Source organism: Nestor notabilis, unplaced genomic scaffold, assembly GCF_000696875.1.
Source record: "Nestor notabilis isolate BGI_N333 unplaced genomic scaffold, ASM69687v1 scaffold23014, whole genome shotgun sequence".
Classification (NCBI taxonomy): Eukaryota; Metazoa; Chordata; class Aves; order Psittaciformes; family Psittacidae; genus Nestor; species Nestor notabilis.
Window position 1 is genome coordinate 1 of NW_009927204.1, and position 20,257 is coordinate 20,257.

At 38.2% G+C, this 20,257-nt stretch overlaps 1 protein-coding gene across 1 annotated transcript; it reads left to right on the plus strand.

Annotated features, from left to right (window-relative positions):
- The first annotated feature begins 1,330 nt into the window (after positions 1-1,330).
- Positions 1,331-18,333, plus strand: HNRNPK (heterogeneous nuclear ribonucleoprotein K). The gene is made up of 15 exons (XM_010013961.1): positions 1,331-1,411; positions 1,516-1,595; positions 2,493-2,590; positions 3,975-4,031; positions 5,548-5,591; positions 6,496-6,568; positions 7,133-7,246; positions 8,253-8,381; positions 8,862-9,169; positions 9,524-9,578; positions 13,412-13,462; positions 16,116-16,137; positions 16,215-16,297; positions 16,829-16,998; positions 17,798-18,333. Exons 2-15 carry the CDS (start codon positions 1,547-1,549, stop codon positions 17,829-17,831), a joined length of 1,287 nt encoding a protein of 428 aa, XP_010012263.1. The 5' UTR covers positions 1,331-1,411; positions 1,516-1,546; the 3' UTR covers positions 17,832-18,333.
- Positions 18,334-20,257: the final 1,924 nt, after the last annotated feature.

Below are 20,257 nucleotides of genomic sequence, written 5' to 3' on the forward strand. Positions count from 1 at the left end.
CTTTGCCCAGCTCCGTGTGTTATGTCTGTGGTTGTTGGTGCTGCCTCCCGCTTCTTTGCCGCTATACCCTTTCGCTGTTTTTAAATGGCATTAGTCAAGGTGATCTCGCGCGGTATCGGAGAGCACTATCTACAGGCGGCTAGGGGAGGCTTAGCAAGGTTGGTAAATACACGCGAGTAGGGGACACTAAGCCCTGAACAGTAAGTTACGGTTCGCTCCCTGCAGACCTAAATTTCTTGGGGATGGGTGGAAATAAAGCAGCCGGGGTCCTAAAGAGCTATTTAAACCGTCTAAAAATCTGCTCGGCTCCTCCCTGCTCTCACCCCACGTAACAGCGTTTTGGCAAACGTGTGCCTGAGCTTTTGCTGTCACTAAATCTGTGGGTGTCTGATGGCTCACTTAAAGTGCCTGCTGTTAGCCTGCACAAGTGGGCAACAGTTATAAATGAACAGTTGCCTGAGAGTATGTTTAAAAAGTTAGAAGCACCATTTCCCCCCCCCCCCGCCTCTAAAAAACATGAATGCCATCAGAATGAGTGGCTATAATTTATTGGGGCAAAAAAATTGATACAATATGAAAGGGAAATACACGATTGCACAAATACTTCCTTTGTCTGGACTACTTTCTAACGTGACTACCTAGTGTTCCAAGATGAACTTGACAAAAAGCAGGTCACAAATAAGATGCCTATTTCAGAAAACCATGGTGAGGTTCATCTGCTTTTCAGGGGTTTGGCAGTGTTTGTGAACAGAGGATTATATGTATCTACAGGGGCAGATATTTTTATGTTTCATTCCCCAGTGTGCTTAGTAGTTGTCTTTTGTTCATCTATTTATTTGAGTGGAAGGCATGCTAAAGTGCTTGCTAGTAACTTGGTAAAGAATTTATAGAATTAATGTGGATAATTATTATACTAGGACTTTTTGTTCATTTGTTTTTAGTTTAAATTATTTTGACCTAAGCAGCAGGAGCTGATTGTTACATAGCGTTGTTTAAAAGATAAACTCAATGTGTGTGTCATGTAACATGTTGAAAAGAGGAGCTGGATACATGTTCACTTTAAATATATGAAAATAATTTTTAGTAAATTTGGTCAGCGTGTGTTCAAAAACTGTAATTCAGACATTGATTGTAAGTTTACATACATGTAAGTTTACATACTTGTTTTCTGTCTCCTTACAGTTATGTGTTTGGCCAGGGTATGCTTTCTCTTTCATAGAGAAACGCTTTGCAGGAAAAAACTCAAGTCAAACCTCTGGTTTTTGGCTGTAGTGAGAATCAGAGCTGTAAGTGGGCAGAGTCACAGCGGATAATAATACGCTGTTTTCATAGGTTCTTGAAGCAATAGGCTGTTGGATTTTGATCCCGCCCGGAATACTTGAGTTTTTCTCAGCAAGAATATATAGCAGCGGTAAGTTCTGAAACCAGGCATTTCTTTCTGCCTTTTCCTTTTAGAACAATGTACAGTTTGCCTTTTCACAAAAGAGATGTTCTCTCTTTTCTGCTCTTCAACAGATTTTGCTTGCCAACCTAAGAAAGAAGGGCAATGGAGACTGAACAACAGGAAGAGACCTTTACCAACACAGAGACAAATGGTAAGTTTTTTGAAGGGCTGTTTCTTCTTAGAAAGAACCTGTGTAAGTTTCAGTGTTCCTAAAGATTTAGTAATGCTGTAAACTGTATCAGATGTTTGTATCTGTAGTAGCTTTGCATTCTGTATTAAATCTTTTCATTTTTAATCAGGCAACATCTTTACACATGCTTTTGAAACATGAACACATAATTTTTCTTATTTATCCCATGTTCTAAGTGTGGGATAAATAGCTGAAGGTTATGACTAAGGATTTGAAAATATTTCGTAGCTAAATGTTCAGTACCTGTGTGGTTAGTGTGAATGTAAGAATACCATCAGGCATATCCATTAATTGTGTTTTGTTTATTGCAGTTTTTACATGGAGGAGTATAAATACAGGAAATAACTCTAAAGAGCTTCATGGAAAGCTTTCTGGGCACAATTAGGGAGGAAGTTAGGACCTCTGTCATTGATTCATGTCAGTTTTTTTCCAAACTGTATTTGAAGTGCCACTGTACTATTATTCCACCAGTATTTCAGTGTTGGACAAACTGCATTTGAACTTCTTGCCTGAAATGTTTTTCCCAGTTGTAAACCATAGATCACCAAATGGATGATGCTGCATGACATGCTTTAAACAGTGTGTCGTAAATTTCTTGCTTGCTTCATGCAACATTCTCTTTTAAACCATAGTTCACAGATTTTTAAATGAATTTGCAGTAGTTAATCAATATGTAAGATGATGAAGACCTGTTTGTGTCCTGTGGCTGCTCAGTAGGCATCAGTAATTAATTAGTGCTGGGCTAATAGGAAAGAATGCATTAAAAATACAGAGCATAAATTTGGCATGTGTTCCACTTCATATGACTTAGAAAGTTAAACAAATGTTTGTGTTTCCCCCCTATGGATCTCTCTACAGGCAAACGTCCTGCAGAAGATATGGAGGAAGAGCAGGCCTTCAAGAGATCTCGGAACACAGATGAGATGGTTGAATTGCGCATCTTGCTTCAGAGCAAAGTATGCTTTTTTGGTTTTACTGATATTGTTCATAGCACTGCTCGAAACAGTAACAGTGTATGTTGGAATATATGTTTATTATTGATGTATTAATACACGATAACTTACCATGAATGTCTTCAAATGTGCATGAACTATAGTAAAAATTGTATTGTGATGGAATTATCTTCAGAGGTTTTCCTAAAGGGTAAGATCCTAAGGATCAGTACTGTTATTTTTAACAGATGTACTAGTTGAAAAAAAGAAAAGAGCAATAGAAATTAGAAAGTGCTCTTATATTTGAGTGGAAGATTGTTATTTTGAAGGGAATGACTCATTATTAGTCTTTGGAAAGGGAACAGTTTAGAGAATGATCAGCTAGTGATCATAAATTAAATGCAAGAGAACTTTCTTATTAGTAACTCTTCCAAGCAGCTCCGCTAAACTTGTTCATATGTATCAACAGGAATAAAGATGGGAGTAATGCTTTGGAGATTGCAATGGGTTTGTTGACAAGAGTAATTAGCTACAGTGAAGTTGATATGTATGGCTTGCTTTAGGTGGTTCTAGTATTACAGATGTCTTGTACTACTTAAATATTTCAAGTCTTTTTGCATTGGCGTGGGGAAATGTTACCTTACCCCTGTGTTGCATTTCTGTCTTAACAGTCAAGTTACCTGGAGTATCATAAAATGTTTTGCATGCTGTTAACGTAATTATGATCTGTGTAACAAAAGCAGTGCTTTTGCTTGCAATCTTTGAAATACGATGGTAAAAATACAGCTTTGCAGTTACTTTTCTTTGCCATCTGTCAGTTTATTCCTGTTTATGTTAGGAACTTGGATTTTAGTGGCTGTTAACATTGGCTTCAAGTTTTTTCAGAATATACTGCTCTAAGAGGTCAGTTAAGTTACAGAGGTAGAAACCAAAATTAGTACTTGAAAATATCAAGAAATGTTTGGTATGCAGAAGTGGAATTTGCAAATACATTCCTTCAAAAAGAAAAAAAACCCCAACAAAACAGAGAAGAAAGCTGATCAAATGAGTTATGGAAGTTGTTGACTATGTTACATTCATACAGTATATTTTTTAGAGCTATGGTGTGTGAGATTCTAGGAAGAATTTCCTGGAAATTTCTATTTGGAATTGAATCATTGGTTGCAAAACTGAATACTCTTCTCTTTCCTTAGTTCAGTGGTAAGAGCTGTTGGTCCATTTTTTCCATGGACAAACTGTATCAGTTTGTTTCAGTTTGTTTTGAAACTTCCTAAAGCAATGCCTGCCTGCCCCTAGTTCCTGGGCCAACAGAGTAGTGCTAAAATAGATTTACCATTATTAGTCTTGAGTTAAAAAATGTATTCTGTGGTGTGTTGGCATAACTTAACTTCTGAAAACTATTTTCCAGAATGCTGGAGCAGTGATTGGAAAAGGAGGCAAAAATATTAAGGCACTTCGTACAGACGTGAGTATATATGAGTTTAAACTAATTTAACACCAATTCTTTCAGAGCACTACGTCAAGAGATTTTCTAGAAACGGGAGCAACTCAACTCTAGACATCAATAGTCTAGTTACAAGCCATTTGTATCGATTGCTAGAGTAGATAACTTAATTCCCCAATTTCTATTGTAATTAAAACCCAGCTTGACTCATGTGGGAGAAGAGGTTTATATTAAATCTCTTCACTTTTGAATAGGATTCTACCAAATTTCACACTTCAAGTTCACTAACATCCTAATTGGAAATATTGACAAAGCTTAAAACCCTTAATTGTACCATTTCCCATATGTGTGAATCGATTGCAGTACTACTGAAACCATTGCAGGTGGCTGGCTTAACCCAGTGATAGAGGAATTCTTTAACTTCCTTTAAAAAGCAAACAGACAGAATCGTCCATCTGTTCTTTAACAGCTTGCACATGAAGCACAGGCATTAATGTTAAAGTTGCTTAATTTAAATGTGGGTGTAGGACAGTAAAGGAACATTCTATTCTGTTAATTGGAAGCACTTTTCCATGGTCATGACTTACTTGCCTATTCACATTTTACAGTGGGTTGACTCTTGTGATTAGACACATGCTTAGCATTAATGTTGTGTATTATTTATAAAACTTGGCAGCGCTTCTTAAATTCCATTTGTTTACACTCCTGTACTTAACATCAGCTACAATTTCAACAGTTTTCCCGATCAAGACTCTGTTCAACACAAGATTTGGCAATACATATTAATACAAATCAGTTCCAACTAAGTTCATAAACTACCGCAACGAGATTACCAGATTTAAGTTGAAATGGTCAGGAATTGTACATACGCTCACTAACTTCGGCAGCTAGTTGATTTTTTGGTTTTTAGGGTCCTTTTCTTTTTTGTGGGTTGTTTCTTTTTTTTTTTTTTTTTTTTTTTGGTTTTTTTTTTGGTTCTTTTTTTTGAATCAATACGTCACCTAAGTCCAGATAATCTAGATTGGTCTGGAAAACTACCTTTCCCGATTTGCCCAAGGTTCTTGTAATACCGATCTCGACAGGTTTTGTGTCTACCCTCATGAGCCAGCCTGCTACTGAAACATCATATATTAAAGGTAGTTTAGTCAGATCAAGTGACTCATTTTTAAGGTCCATACTGTTAAGCCACAGTCGGTGTAGCAATCCATTATTGTGTTAGTCTTCAGAACAACTTAAGCTTGTTTCATTAATTGAGAGTAATGAGTATAGTTTGTATTAAATTAAAATTTATTGCTTTTCCCCCTCTTCCCTCTCCTTGTTTTTTTGGCCATATATCTCCGTTGCCCATGTACTGGATCGACTTGCCCCTGCGTTGCCCACCATGACGTTGGCCCATCCGCCCCTGAACGCCCATGTGAAACCCTGGTTGGCTATGCCCAAAAATGTGCTCGTTGCCAAACGGGTACCATACTTGACAACTTCTGATTGAATGCCCATGCCCAATGCCAACATCCACGAACGCCAATGACCAATGCAGTACAATGCCAGTGTTTCAGTCCCAGACAGCAGTGGCCCCGAGCGGTATGTCCCAACAGTTTATGCCTCACTGCCTGATTAGAAAGAGAGAAATGTATTATATTACCTGCCTTTGATATAATTAAATAGTATCCCCTTATAGACGGTGTATTGTTTTTTTTTTTCAAGTTTTCTGTCTTATTTTCCCCATTAAGTCTTTTTGTCACTGAACTTTTACGTGAGTTGCCCACCCAAACAATCCACTAATTTTATTTCAATGGAAGGAGCACAGCTTCAAGTGTTGCATATTTGCTGCATTGTAAATCAAATTGTTCAAAAATAGTCTCTCGCTCTGTCTTTGTGGCCCACCTTGCTCCCCTCAACATTGCCTGTTCATAATTATTTCTGATGAAATGCTAACTCTGGTTCACTTTTCTTCGCTTCCCATTTGTTTTGTCTTCTTTTTGTCTTGCATTTGTATTTGTTTTTCTTGGAGAGCCCATTAGTAATCTGATTTCTAACTGGTTTCATAACCTTACTCCAGATACGATGTTCACCACTTGCATATCCCCACTTTTTATATGAGAAGGTGTGCCAGTTTACCAATGTAATAGCGAGGGTATCCTAAATTAGTGGTGGCGGGGAACATGAATATTCACTTCACCTTTCAGTTCTGCGTCAATTTCTTGCCCACTTAATCTGAGCCCTTCCAAAAGCCCATTCTGTCTTTCTTTCTCTTTTTCTCTCTGCAAGAGCTACCTAATCTTAAATTTATCATGCGTATATACTGGGCATAAACAAAGATGCATGTGTTGTAAATTGAGCAAACAGGTTTACTTTAAATGGGGAATATTAATTGTAAGCTCTTCTGTGTAGTAAATCTTCTTAGAATTTTGTGTATGATGATGAAAAGGATTTACTTCTTTTCCATCTTCTCCATTTTGTCTGGCGTTACGTTCTCCAACAACAGCATCTTGAGTATCAGTGCAGATATAGAGACAATTGGAGAAATCTTGAAGAAGATTATCCCAACTTTGGAAGAGGTATGTCTCAATGTTTGTTTCTTTTTAGAGATAAAATACTAGCGTATGAAACAAGATGGTTCTAGATTTGCCACTTCTTAAATACAGGGAGTTAGAAAATAAAACCAAAAAGGCCTTTAAAGAAGGGTTATGTCTTTCAAAGTACATGTTGGCATTTTTTTGATGCCAACTTAATTAAATCACTATTTAATAATTTATTGTTTCAAACAGCCTTTACCCTTTTAAAATACTTGCTTTCTGGATTGTTTTGTCCCCACTTTCAAGCAGTTATGTTGTGATTTGTGTCATGTGTTGGCTTTGTAAATGAGCAGTGCACTGTTTGAGACCTTCTTAAACCTTTCTACAAGTTGTGTAATGTAATAAGGAAAACAGGTTCAACAATCAGCTTATGTTCAGGTGAGGTGCTTAAATAGTTACGGTCCTATCAAAGGAAATACAGGGTTACAATTTGGCAATAATCAAGTCATACCATTGTGTTTGGAAAAAGCATAACAAAACCCCAAATATTTTAAATTCAATGTAACTAATATTTTATTATTTTCCGTGTATACATCTTTCTTACAGTATCAACACTACAAAGGCAGCGACTTTGACTGCGAATTGAGACTTCTCATTCACCAAAGTTTGGCAGGAGGGATTATTGGCGTCAAGGGGGCTAAAATTAAAGAACTCAGAGAGGTAATTCTTCCCTGTTCTGAGGTTTGGGTTTTGTTCAATAAACAACTTGGTGTTTTGTGTTCATAAGGGACAAGTGTAAGTATCTTTTGTGCAGTAATTTGTTCAGAACATACTGCATACATGATTTTGATACTCTTGAGATGGATCTGAGAATTGCAACTTCCTTACAAACCCTCAGAAATAAAGTTTGTGGTGGTGATAGAGCTTTTGACTTCTTGTCCAGCTTCTAAGCAATATTTGCAGTAATGTTTTTGAAGAAAGTTTTGTTTTTGTTTTTTTATTAAAATGGTATTCATTGCTTCTTCTAGAATGAACTGCATAGACTATATATATTCATGTGGTTGGACATGCAAAATGATTTAGAGTGAATGCATCTCTACAAAGTCTTAAAATGGTAATTCAGTAGGTGCCTGAATATTACTGTAGAAAGGCTTTATTTTTATAATTCTAAAAAAAATTCTATCTCCTGGAAGACCATTGTTTTCTTCTAGTATAGGAATGAGATTTGAAAAACCTAATAGTCTCTGTGAACTTAAAGCAACCAACTATGCTTTCTGTCCTTCCTTGGCATTGTGTCAGGCAGTTACAGCTCAGTTCAGGTATAAGCTGATGCCTGTTTGCATGGTTTGAGGAAGGCAATGCATTATGTCTGGTAGCAACATCCATAGTGTGCTTCCTTGACATGTGAAGATTAGTACAACCTGGAAGCTATTACTGGATTTGGGGTCATTTTGCTGTATTTAATTAAACAATGAAGAGCCATAATTGAAAGAGGAGAAAGTTTTCGGGTTTTTTTACACAAAACTGTCAGTACAGATCTTTTTATAAAAAAAAAAAAAAAGTCTTAAATTTGTTGTGAGCATTCAGAAGCAGGCGTGCACTTAAAATGGCTGGGAATTTAATAATCTTTCAGATTGTTTCTTTAAAAATGTTTTAATGCATTTATAAATTTGTTTAAATACTTAGGTTAGACAATCTTGGATTTTGTTTTTTTTTCCTTCAACAGAACACTCAGACCACCATTAAGCTCTTCCAAGAGTGTTGTCCTCATTCTACTGACAGAGTGGTGCTTATTGGTGGAAAACCTGATAGAGTCGTTGAATGTATCAAGATTATCTTGGATCTTATCTCTGAGGTAATGTTTATTAATAAATTTAGTCTTTCGTTGTCATTCATGAATATTAGGGGCCTGTGAAAATGATATCTTTCAGTTTATATTTTGAATTCAGTATCTCCTACATTCCAGTAACAAAGTGGTTGACTGTTACCACCTTTTGAAACTATTTTTGTTTTCTAGAATTGCGGTGCACCTTATGGGGGTGGGAAGCAATTTTTGGTACTAGTGAGCCATTATTCATGCCTTGCATATCATTAAGATGCAGAAATTGAAGAGGGAGACAAATGTTATTTGCCACTGATAAGTAACAGCAGCTTTTCTGTCACAGTTAAGTTCACAGGAAATGCATCACCATGTCCTCCTTTCTTACCAGCATTGTGCAATATAAATATATTCATATTTATGCATTTAGTATATTAATTTAATATGCCAATTATAATCGTCCTAATTGGGTTGGGGGGGCTTTTTTTTTTTTGTTCGTTTGTTTGTTTGTTTTAGTCTCCAATTAAAGGACGGGCCCAGCCTTATGATCCCAATTTCTACGATGAGACATACGACTACGGTGGCTTCACAATGATGTTTGATGATAGAAGGGGACGTCCAGTTGGCTTTCCAATGCGTGGAAGAGGAGGTTTTGATCGAATGCCCCCTGGTCGTGGTGGACGACCTATGCCTCCATCGAGAAGAGATTATGATGACATGAGCCCTCGCAGAGGACCTCCACCACCTCCACCAGGTCGTGGTGGTAGAGGTGGCAGCAGAGCTCGTAACCTTCCTCTTCCTCCTCCACCCCCTCCTCGTGGCGGGTGAGTTGTTGCATAAATGAATTACACAAAGTTCACATTGTATACAGTCACCTGAAACATGTTGATTTTTCCAGTGTTTTTTTCCATGCTTCCATGTTGGAAAGTGATTATGCAAGGATTGCATGTGTACTAGACTAGAGAGTATTTTGAAAAGTACAGGAATTTTTTCATTTGCTGCACTGTAGTAGTCTACCAGGACTATGGTTCAGAAACTTCTGTGTCATTCAGTACTTCGCTACAGAAGTTCGAAATAAAGTTGTTTGTGAACCATGAATGTGAAAATTTAAATTAGAAGAAGCAAATTAGTTTCTAATAAAAGAATTGTATTATAATGTTGCTTCCTTTTCATTTTAGAGATCTGATGTCCTATGACCGAAGGGGCAGACCGGGAGACCGTTACGATGGCATGGTATGAGTTTAAAATTTGCTTTGTTCTGTTTCATAAGCACAGTTAGAATACGGACTGTCTGAAGATACTGTTGCTGAACGCATGCCCTTAAGTATGGGACGTGCATGATTCTGATGATAAAACTAAAATGTTCTGTCCATACAAATGGTCCCTCCTCTGGAGGAATGTCTGGGGTGTAAGTGGTATCTGAGACATGATCTGTTTTCTTCCTTTCTGTATCGTTTTTGATGGCAGGGAGAAAAGTTTGACTGTGCTCCATCCTGCAGGTTTTCTTGCGCTGACCATTTGTTAGTTTTTTTAATAAGGATGACAGAAATGGGAATTGTTAGGTTTTTCAGATTAAGAAAACGTATCAGAACAATGCTTTCCTGAAATTTTTTGAGTCATACAAGCATCTTAACACTGCTATTGCAAGCACAAGTTATAGACAGTGTAATATAGATTATAGAATAGTATCTAATGAAGAGCTCTAGTTAATTTGGAAGGTAATTGCTCTTAAATCAGTTCTTGTCTATTTGCTGGTTTATCTGTCTGCAAAAAAAAACACTGTAATTCCAGATGTTTCAGAGCTAGGGCCACTGCTAAGTTGAATCCTAAATTAAATTTGGTACATTCAACCATATTAATGCTAATACTTGCAGAGCTAAAAAAACCTCTTATAGTATATGGGATCTTAAAAAAGGCTTAAATATATTCTACCATGTTGTATTCTGAAATGTGACTTCCCAGCTGTCATCTGCTGTTGTTCTAGATTCCTCTTTCCTGGGAAGAGAAATCATATGTCTGGGAGGTAAATCTCTATAGTAACAATCTTCTTTTCTCCTCTGGCTTTGTTTGGCACCTGCTTTAAGATGACGGGTGAGACAAGATTTTTTCTTTTAAATGAATGGAAGAGCTATGAAATGGGCTACCTAAATGGGCTTTACATATTTCCTCCTTGGGAGTAAGATTTACTGGAAGTACGTAAGAATGTCACATGCTTATTATAAATATTCAAAGGAAAAATTTGCACAGTATTAAAAAAAAAATGTTACCCATGCTACTTTACATGTTAAGAAACTGGAAGAATTGAGAAGTATACCTCCAAGATTCCTTACTCATATTTACATGTTTTCAAAGCTCAGTTTTTGTGTTCATATATTTGTAGCTAATAAAGCCAGTGCTAGAGCATATAAAACTGAGCATATAAGCCTGCCCATCTTTGGATATCTGGTTGAGCATAGTCTTCCTTGGCTTGACTCTTGGGCAGTAGTGTGTTCTATTTTTATTCCATTCCAGCTAGAATACACAATCTGTTTAGCCTGACTTTTGTCGGGTTGACCTTTGCTTTTTTGACATGAGTTTTCACAAGTAAGTGTAGTCATTTCTGTTAATTTTTTTTGTTCTGAAAAATCAGTTTTATCTCCTCTTCACATTGAGGCTGCTTATGGCATTGGCTCTTTCTGACCAAGTATCATAGCCTGGTTGAAGTGAGGTCTGCTTCCCAGTAAAAATTGGATTTAAATTCTAGTTTTAGTTTGCCATCATCCTAGTATCCTAAGTTGTGTAAGCAGATAGGAAATCTTCACCTAGATTGTGAGGCTGAAGCTGGAGATGTCATGCCAGAAATGTAAGATCTTCCTGTGCCACCCTTCATTTCGTACAGAAACCATTCTATAGCAGAATTTAAACCAGAGTAACTATAAGTGAACTAAGCAGTGCATGGGAAAGGTAACTCTCAGAGAGCAGAAGTGCACTTTCACAAAGTTCCTATTTCAGAATAAAGTGAAATAGTAAAAAAAAAAAAATAATATAGAAGAAAATAGTAAACCAGAATAAATTCTGTTTTACAGAGATGCAGTAAAAGGCAAGAACAGCTGCTTTTCTTAGATGAACATTTCAAAAATCACGGAAATATTGAATTTGTTGAATATACAGATTCTCTTTGGGGTTGGTTTTGGTGGTGTGGGATTTTGGTTGGTGGGGTTTGGTTCGGCTTGGGGGTTTTTTTGTTTGTTTGGGTGTGGGGTTTTTTGTTTTTCTTTTTTTCTTTCTTTTTTTTTTTTTTTTTTTTTTTTTGGTAGGATTTTGTTTGGGGTTTTTTGGAGGTTGGTTTTGCCAGTTCTCTTCACTAAAGGCAGAAAGATTGAGTAGTCCAGGATCTTTAAAAATGGGTGCTGAACTGTGAGTTTTCTGGAATCCCAGCAATACAACAGTATTGACAGGCTTGTAAATGCTGAGATGAGAAAAACACATTTTAATTTTAAAGGACAGGTTAATTCCTCTTGCCCATTAGGAGTCAGCCACCAAAGAAGATATTTGTTTGTTAGCCTGTTGAATTATACACTGCTGTTTAGAGAGTTCATTTGGCTTATAAACCTTTTTGGAGTTTTTTTTCCTGAAAGACAGGCTTATTTTTTTTTTGTTTCTCTGTTAACAGAGCTGTATATTTCATTGTATAACTACTCCACATCAAATGCCTGTGGACTATAAGGGCTATTCTAACAGTTCAAAAAAACCTGAATGTATTTCCAGTATTTCTTTTTTAACACCCTCATCCTCAGGGGTCTTTCAGATACATAAATGCGCGCAGATACCAGTGGGAAGAGTGGAAAATAAAGCAAACAAGCATATAAAGTAATTTTAGCCCCTCATCTCTTTTTTAATTAACTGATCAAGTACTAAAATTTAAAATACTAAAAATTTTAAAATCTGAGTTAGTAAGAGACTTAAATCGGAATGTCTCCTGTTAAGTGGACAGTCTCTTCAGACTTCTGTGTCTTCAGACTTCTAATGTGCTTTTGTTCCTTCAAATGCTTCCCAGTTCTTGGTCCTTTTTTTAACTTAAATGTATGTGTACATACATATGTGTCTTGATGTATAAACACTTGATTAAAGGCACATACCCTTAAAAAAAAATACAAAATCTTGTTAATGTTTGAAATGTGACATTAACAAGCATGTAAAAGCTCAGTAAAAGAAGAGTGTATGACAGCTCTTCTATTTATCCATGCAGATGCTGGATGAAAGTAAAAAATTTCACTCTCCTAGGTCACTGTTTAAAAAAAAAAAACACCAAAAAAAACCCCCCATGGCCTCTATTCTAGTAGTAGTAATCACTAGCACAAATGAGTCTGTAGAGTAGAATATTGTTAGGTATGTTGAGAGCCTGTTAAGAAGCTGGGTTTAGGGTGTACAGATGAACACTAATTGCTGAAATAGAAATCTGAAAGAAGGAAGTGCTACATATCACATGTTTTAAGAACATAATTAAATTTTATTGTAGTTAGGCAGCAGTAGATTCTTAGTCTAGTTATTAGTTATTTGAGGTATATGGAAGTGAATTGGTAGAACGTAAGAAGCAGTGTCCTTCCTGCTTGACCTGCTATTGGCATAAAGATACTCACTGACAGTTACTTGTTTCGATCTTACTAAACCTTCATTGTCTAATGCATGGCAGAAATAAAAGCTTCTTCTAACAATGGCAGAAATAAAATATTTTTATGTATAATAGCAATTGAAGATGTTCTAAAAGAAAAAAAAAGAGGCCTGTTCAAGCTTTGCTCTGCCATTAGCTGTCTATCCTTCTTTGTTAGAGGGAAAAGTCTGTTTACACCACAGAAAGGAAAAAAAAAGTGAGTGTGACCACTTACAGTTCCCTCAAAGTCAAATTAAAAGGGAGCGAGTCTTGAAAGTGGTCTAAATCACATACTTTTAAGTCTTTGTTGTAGCATAAATGTTTCTCTGTACCAGTACATACTGTATTTGCTTGCCAAGTTACCTACAATTCGACACGACATGAACTTAATTTAGATTTCTTTCCTTTTTTCCTGCTATTGTGTTGTGTCTGGAAGATGATGCAGTGTCATGTTGATGCCTGTGACGATATGCAGCCACCAGAGTTGGTGAGTGTGCTCAACTTTTTTTGAAAACTGCTTCAGTGAACAGGTTAAGTGATAATGGGTTTTTCTTGATCATGAGCGTAGTCAGTGGCAACTTGAACCTAATGAAAATTATAAAGCTGTCCTTCTGACTCAGAATTGATTGGTAGGTTGTCTTAACAGTGTGTCTTTGCAGGCAGGTAATGTTAATAGAAATGTGGCAGTATGCAGCAGCACAGTCAAATGAGAGGAGCTGTGCCTCTTTCCTCTTTCACACCCCATTTTTGTGTTGTAAATAGCAACTTTCTCAGTAACAGATCCACTGTAGGTGCATGAATTTAGGATAGGTATTTTATATTAACTTCAGAATGTTGTGTTTTCTCGTATTTCAAACAGTAAATATTAGAAGAAGCTTCTTACTTACACTTGTAGATGAACTATAATGCTTTTATTATCAGTGTATTTGAAAATAAACCATTTGATGGGATAGATTTTGGGAAAGGAAGTTAGTGGAGACCGTCAAGTGTTCATGCTGTCACAAGATGGCGAAGTGCTGCCTAGTATGAAACGTCAATTCTTAGCTTACATAAACACAGCAACTGTAACTGTTTAACTCATCTGCTGTCAAATTCATTTGCTGCCCTGTGCTCTGCAGAGGCAGAAAAAACCAAGGAAAGGAGGATTGTTCTGTAAAACAGCTTAGCCCAAAAAGGGATCCTGTGGCAAATATCAACAGGAATATGTCTGTGTGTATGCAGATATGCTGCTCTAATCAGCCTGAGTTAAGTTTGACATAGAGTCCTTCATTCTTTTGTATTTTGGACTCCACTGCAAGCTCTATTATGTATTACAATTTCTATAGGTACATGTTGTGGTTTAACCACAGCAGACAACTTAAGTACCATGCAGCCGTTTGCTTACCCCTCCTCCCAGTGGATTGGGGGGGGGGGAGGGAGAGGAGGAGGTTAAAAGCCTGTGGGTTGAGATAAGAACAATTTAAAAATTGAAAGAAAGTAAAATATAGTAATAACAACAAAAAGAGGGAGGGGGAGAGAGAGCAATAACCCCAAGAACAAAAAAAAAGACGACCAAACAGGCAAAACCCCCTCTCCTCCAAATAGAAAACCCCAAACAGGCAGAACCAGTGATAAATAAAATTGCTCGCTACCTGCTGACCAATACCCAGCCCGACCCGAGCAGTGATCTGGCCTTTCGGGTAACTCCCCCCAGTTTCTATACGGGGCATGACGTGCTGTGGTATGGAATACCCCTTTGGCCAGTTTGGGTCAGGTGTCCTGTCTCTGCTCCCTCCTGGCTTCTTGTGCCCCCTCTCACTGGCAGAGCATGAGACTGAGAAAGTCCTTGATCAGGGTAAGTGGTACTTAACACACTGATGTTTTAGTTGTTGCTCTCAGCATTGTTCTCATACTAAAGCCAAAACACAGCATTGTATTGGCTATTATACCAGGAAGAGAATTAACTGTGTCTTGGCCGAAACCAGGACACTAAGTAACATGATTGTGCAGTAAGTTGCTTAGAGACAGAGGATAAGCTTGGATCTTTGGTCTGATTAGCTTCCATTTTGATCTTCTAAAAGGCTGTGGCAGGTGAATAGTGTTTTGGGAAAAGTTGTTGATTTACAACTTCTGGGAATGAGTCGTTGTGATTGGTTGAACTTGGCTGGCTACCAGGTGCCCACCTAGCTGCTCTTTCTTCTTCCTCAGCAGCATGAGGGGAGAAAGATGGAAAAGCTTGTGTCTCAAGATAAAGAGAGAGCAATCACTTTCTAACTACCACCATGGGCAAAACAGAGTTGACCTGGGGAAGCTTAGTTTACTGCCGCTTAAAAATACAAATAGCATGGTGAGAAACAGAGAGGAAAAGTAAAAACGCCTTTCCCTCACCATTCACGTGTGTTCCCAGGCTCAACTTGACTCCCTTATTCCATACTCTTTTCACTCCTCTGCCATGAGTGGTACAGGGGCATGGGAAATGACAAGCTGCAGTTAGTTCATCCCACTTTGTCTCTGTTCCTTCCTCCTGATACTGTTCCCCTACTCCAGTGTGGGGTCCCTCCCATGAGATGCAGTCATTCACAAACTACTCAAATGGGGGTGTTTACAGTGGACTGCAGTTCTTGAAGAACTGCTCCAGTGTGGGTCCTCTTCGTGGCTTCCTTCAGGGCATGTCCACTTGCCCCCAGCGTAGGATCCTTAATGGGCTGCAGTACGGCTATCTGCTCCAGTGTGATTCTTGACAGGGGCTGCAGGAGGATCTCCATTCCAGTGCCTGGAGCGCCTCTTCCCACTCCTTCACTTTGGTGTCTGCAGGGCTGTTTGTCTTACTGTTGCCCCTTTTGCTCATCTCTTACTGGTGCACACAGGGGTGTTTTTTACCCTTGCTTAAATGTTATCACGGGGGTCCCACCAGCTTTGCTGATGGTCTCAGCTTTAGGCAACAGTGGGTCCATTTTGGTGTTGGGTAGAACTGACTGGCTTTGTCGCCAGTCTGGCAGAGGGGCAAGCCCCTGCCCTCTTTTCTGCCTTTCATGGCATAGCACTTGTATTTAAAGTTGGTGGTTGAGATTTTTGTGTAAAATAGGCTCAGACCACATGAATCTTAAGATGAAAATGTTAATGAAGTATGGCGATTCACTTTCTTTCTCTTTCTCTTCCAGTTTGAGGGTGGCTCTGGATATGGTAAGTATTTATATAGAACCTTTACATGTACTTCATTATGTAGTTATTGAAGGGCTTGATGCATACATTTAAATCAGATTATTCTTACGCAGGGGGGCGCGGTTCATATGGAGACCTTGGTGGACCCATCATCACAACACAAGTAACGATTCCCAAAGATGTAAGTAAAGTTGACAAGCTTTCAGCTTGTGTTTTATTAAAAGAATAACAACAACAACAAAAAACCCAAAACCCACACAAAAAAAAACAAACCAAAAAAACACAACAAAAAAATCGCAACCTTTTCTCAGACTATGTAAGTGAATCAGAAGTGTTTAGGGTGTTTGATAAGTACTTCTAATATAAAACCAGTATTTCTAAATCAGCAAAAATCTGATGCTTTGAGTGTTAGGTTTGTGTCTTCTCCTTAGAGACACACTAGACAATTTTAATAATTGGTAATATTTAGTAATAGATACGGTCTCTGTAATTCAGTTTTTGCAAATCAGAACTGGTTCTCTCACTCTTATCCTACCAGTGCTTATACAATTAATATTGCAGTGGATGTTCTGAGGATGTAGAGAATTAAGCTTCCATTGCAACTCTTAAAACTAAACTTAGAGAAGCTACTGAAACACGGCTGTGATTTTTGTAACTGTTTTTAGAGAGAACGTTGTACCGGGAAATGAATGCTTTGCTTTTTTTCCCCTAGTTGGCAGGATCTATTATTGGAAAGGGAGGCCAGAGAATCAAACAGATACGTCATGAGTCGGGAGCTTCAATCAAAATTGATGAACCATTAGAAGGCTCAGAAGATCGGATAATAACTATTACGGGAACACAGGACCAGATACAAAATGCACAGTATTTACTGCAGAACAGGCAAGTTAAAGTTTAATGTTGTCCCTGCTTCTGAAGTGTCAACTTCTAAAGTGCCTGACATGTACATTCTAAAGCTGCTCTTCTCTGCGATACAGTTTTTAGAAGGCAGGTTTTAAGTAACTATTTGAACCTAACATCGCGAGTGGTAGTTCTGCCTTGATTCTCTTCAGTTCTCCATTCTAATTAAAATGAAGACACCCTCAAAACTAATCTTGCTGGAAGACGCCTTAACCAAGCAGTCCTCTCATTTCTGTGGTGAAAACTGCTGCAAAAAAACTACTTGTAATAAATTACATAGAGCCTGTAGAAAATATAGAAGATTCAGTGGATGTTGGCCTAGTTCTGTGTGGAAGACTAGTGATTTTGTTGTTTTTAGATAACTAAATTGACAACAAATCACAGTCTGCCATATGGCACAGACCATGCCTCTACAGGACAAGTTGAAATCGATTTGGTGCTGTTATGCAGCATTTCATACCTTGTTGACATTACTGTGTCTTTTCCACCAAATATTAACAGCTTCAGATTTAATTTGGTTAGTTTTGCTTTATTAGTATGTTGGCTGTCATAGCAGATTTTACTGTTTCAACTTAAATGTTTGGCTTCAGAGTACTGACTTTTAAATGCGCCTAAAACACTAATATACCTATAATAGCCATTCATCTTTTGGAATTACTTACTTTTAATAAATGTATTAGGAATTTGTAATTTAATCTGCTCTAAGAATGTCATTGTGAATGTTGATGCAAGATGTATGGTCCATCATTCTAATACATGCTTTTTTCTTTTTCTTTTATAGTGTGAAGCAGTATGCAGATGTTGAAGGATTCTAATGCAAGATTATTTTTTCTTTTTTATAGTGTGAAGCAGTATTCTGGAAAGTTTTTCTAAGACTAGTGAAGAACTGAAGGAGTCCTGCACCCCTTTTTTTTTGTTTGTTTTTTTAATCTGCTTCTGTTTAAAAAGCCAACATTCCTCTGCTTCATAGGTGTTCTGCATTTGAGGTGTAGTGGAATCTTTGCTGTCCACCAGATGTAATGTTTTAGTTCCTTACAAATACATGGGGGGAGGGAAAGGGCACACAAGACTAACATTGAAATTTTGAAGCAGCAGCAGAGAGTGAATTTTATTTTTGTTCATTGTTGGTGGTAAATTGTAATGTTTTCATTGTAATTGTTGTGAACACCCTGCTTTATGTACACTGTATCTTTTCTTTGGAAGTGGGGAGAATACTGCTAGTCCACATGTCCCTGGCATCCTTTGAGAGCAGTGTGCACAGTGTAATGCTCTTTTGTAAGAAACATTCTATGATTTCTAAATAAATTAGTGAACCTATTCTTGGTAGTCACTTTTCTTCAGATACATGTAAGATAATGTCTAAAATAGATACACCTTTTGTTTTTTCTCACATGAGAAAAAGTTGCTGTTAAGCTTGCTTTTCTTTTATATAGATGGATTTACGTGGGGTTTTTGACACATTAAAGAAACTGTGTGAAAAGAATGACTCTGCTTTGCTGTTTGGGGAAAAAATGCAGAAATATTCATGCAGATGTTGTGTAAAATTGACATTTTCCAAATGTTTGGCCCTCTTTGCAGTACATATATATATTGGTAACAGTATATAAATAAAATATTTTAAAACTTTGTGATGTCACTGAGTAAGCAGTGGTAAAGTACACCTGGTTATAGACAGCTTGCTTAATGCAGATAACACTGTTAGAGATGACAGTTGCTGTACCATTAATGAATTGAATTATAGTTGTTTTATGAGCTTTCATTTATATGAGGTTAGAAATCCTTATGAATTGGCAAATTGACAGCATCTAACTCTGTAACTTGGTTTTCATTGTATGCAAAACTTAAACTTGTTTGGTTTCCCTATTGTATGTTGAATTCCATAGGAATTATTTGTGAGAAATTAAAAAATATAAAGCCTCTGGATATCTCATGTAATAACTTGGCATTTGTATTTATAGTTTAAAAAAATTAATTTTTCTTCCTGAATAAAAACAACCTTAAAAACACAAGTGTGGCACATATATACAGACTAAGCATGGATTCTTGGTTTGGGGCTTTTCCCACCCCACGGCTTGTAGAACGTTTCACTTCAGCAGCTGCTTGAAATTTAATGGGAAGGGTAAACAGCTAAGAGGTTGTGCATAAGGCTGGCCTCCTTGGCAGAGTTACTGTGTATCACCACCTTGATTTTTTTGCTGCTGAAGGCAGATGGAGCAGGTTGGTGGTGGCACACCCCCAACACTGGCGCTCACTTGGGGAAAGCCAAAGGTAAGTTTGAAGCAGAAACCTGCAATCCAGGCAGCAGCTTTGGGGCAAAAGGTAAGTGAACTGTATCCTGGGTGATCCTGCCCCTCTGCTCTTGTGAGACCCCACTTGGGAGCACTGTGTGCCGTTCTGGTATTGCTGAACACCAGAGCACCTCCTATATGAAGACAGGCTGAGAAAGTTGGGGCTGTTCAGCCTGGAGAAGAGAAGGCTGCGTCGAGACCTCATAGCAGCCTTCCAGTATCTGAAGGGGGCCTACAAGGATGGTGGGGAGGGACTCTTCGTTAGGGACTGCAGTGATAGGACAAGGGGTAACGGGTTCAAACTTAAACAGGGGAAGTTTAGATTAGATATAAGGAAGAAGTTCTTCACAGTGAGGGTGGTGAGGCACTGGAATGGGTTGCCCAAGAAGAGGTAAATGCTCCATCCCTGGCGGTGTTCAAGGCCAGGTTGGGCAGTCTTGGGTGACATGGTTTAGTGTGAGGTGTCCCTGCCCATGGCAAGGGGGGTTGAAATTAAGATGATCTTAAGGTCCTTTCCAACCCAAACCATTGTATGGTTCTAACTGAAATGCAGGTGCCCAGTTTTAACGTCTGCCTCCAACTTGCGTGTGTGCAGAAGGATGCAGTGGTGGTGTTTTGTTTGGGTTTTGTTTTAAAGTGGGAGGAAAGCTCCACAAGTATCCGTGTGTAAATGGTTTCTGTTCACTTCTGCACCTCCATCCCTTTTTTTTTTTTTTTAAGTTTTCCCTCTTTTCAATGATGCGGATCTTTCAGAAAACTCCCTTACCAAGTCGAACATGTGCGCTACCCCAGCTAGGAACGATCTTCGTGGCGGGGGGAGGGGGTTCTTCGAATAACCGTTCATGACTTGGGACGGCCGACCGTGGGGTCAGTGCGTTTCCTGCCCCGGGTCCCCGCTCTGCCCGCTCGCTCATCCTGCTGCCCCAAGAGCAGCCCCACACCGCGGGGTGCGG

Bases quoted from the DNA above. Each gene is read 5' to 3' on its own strand.
- HNRNPK (XM_010013961.1), top strand. From the start codon at position 1,547: ATGGAGACTGAACAACAGGAAGAGACCTTTACCAACACAGAGACAAAT. The intron at 7,247-8,252 runs GTAATTCTTCCC...TTCCTTCAACAG, and splicing joins AAATTAAAGAACTCAGAGAG to AACACTCAGACCACCATTAA. The intron at 16,138-16,214 runs GTAAGTATTTAT...CATTTAAATCAG, and splicing joins TGAGGGTGGCTCTGGATATG to ATTATTCTTACGCAGGGGGG.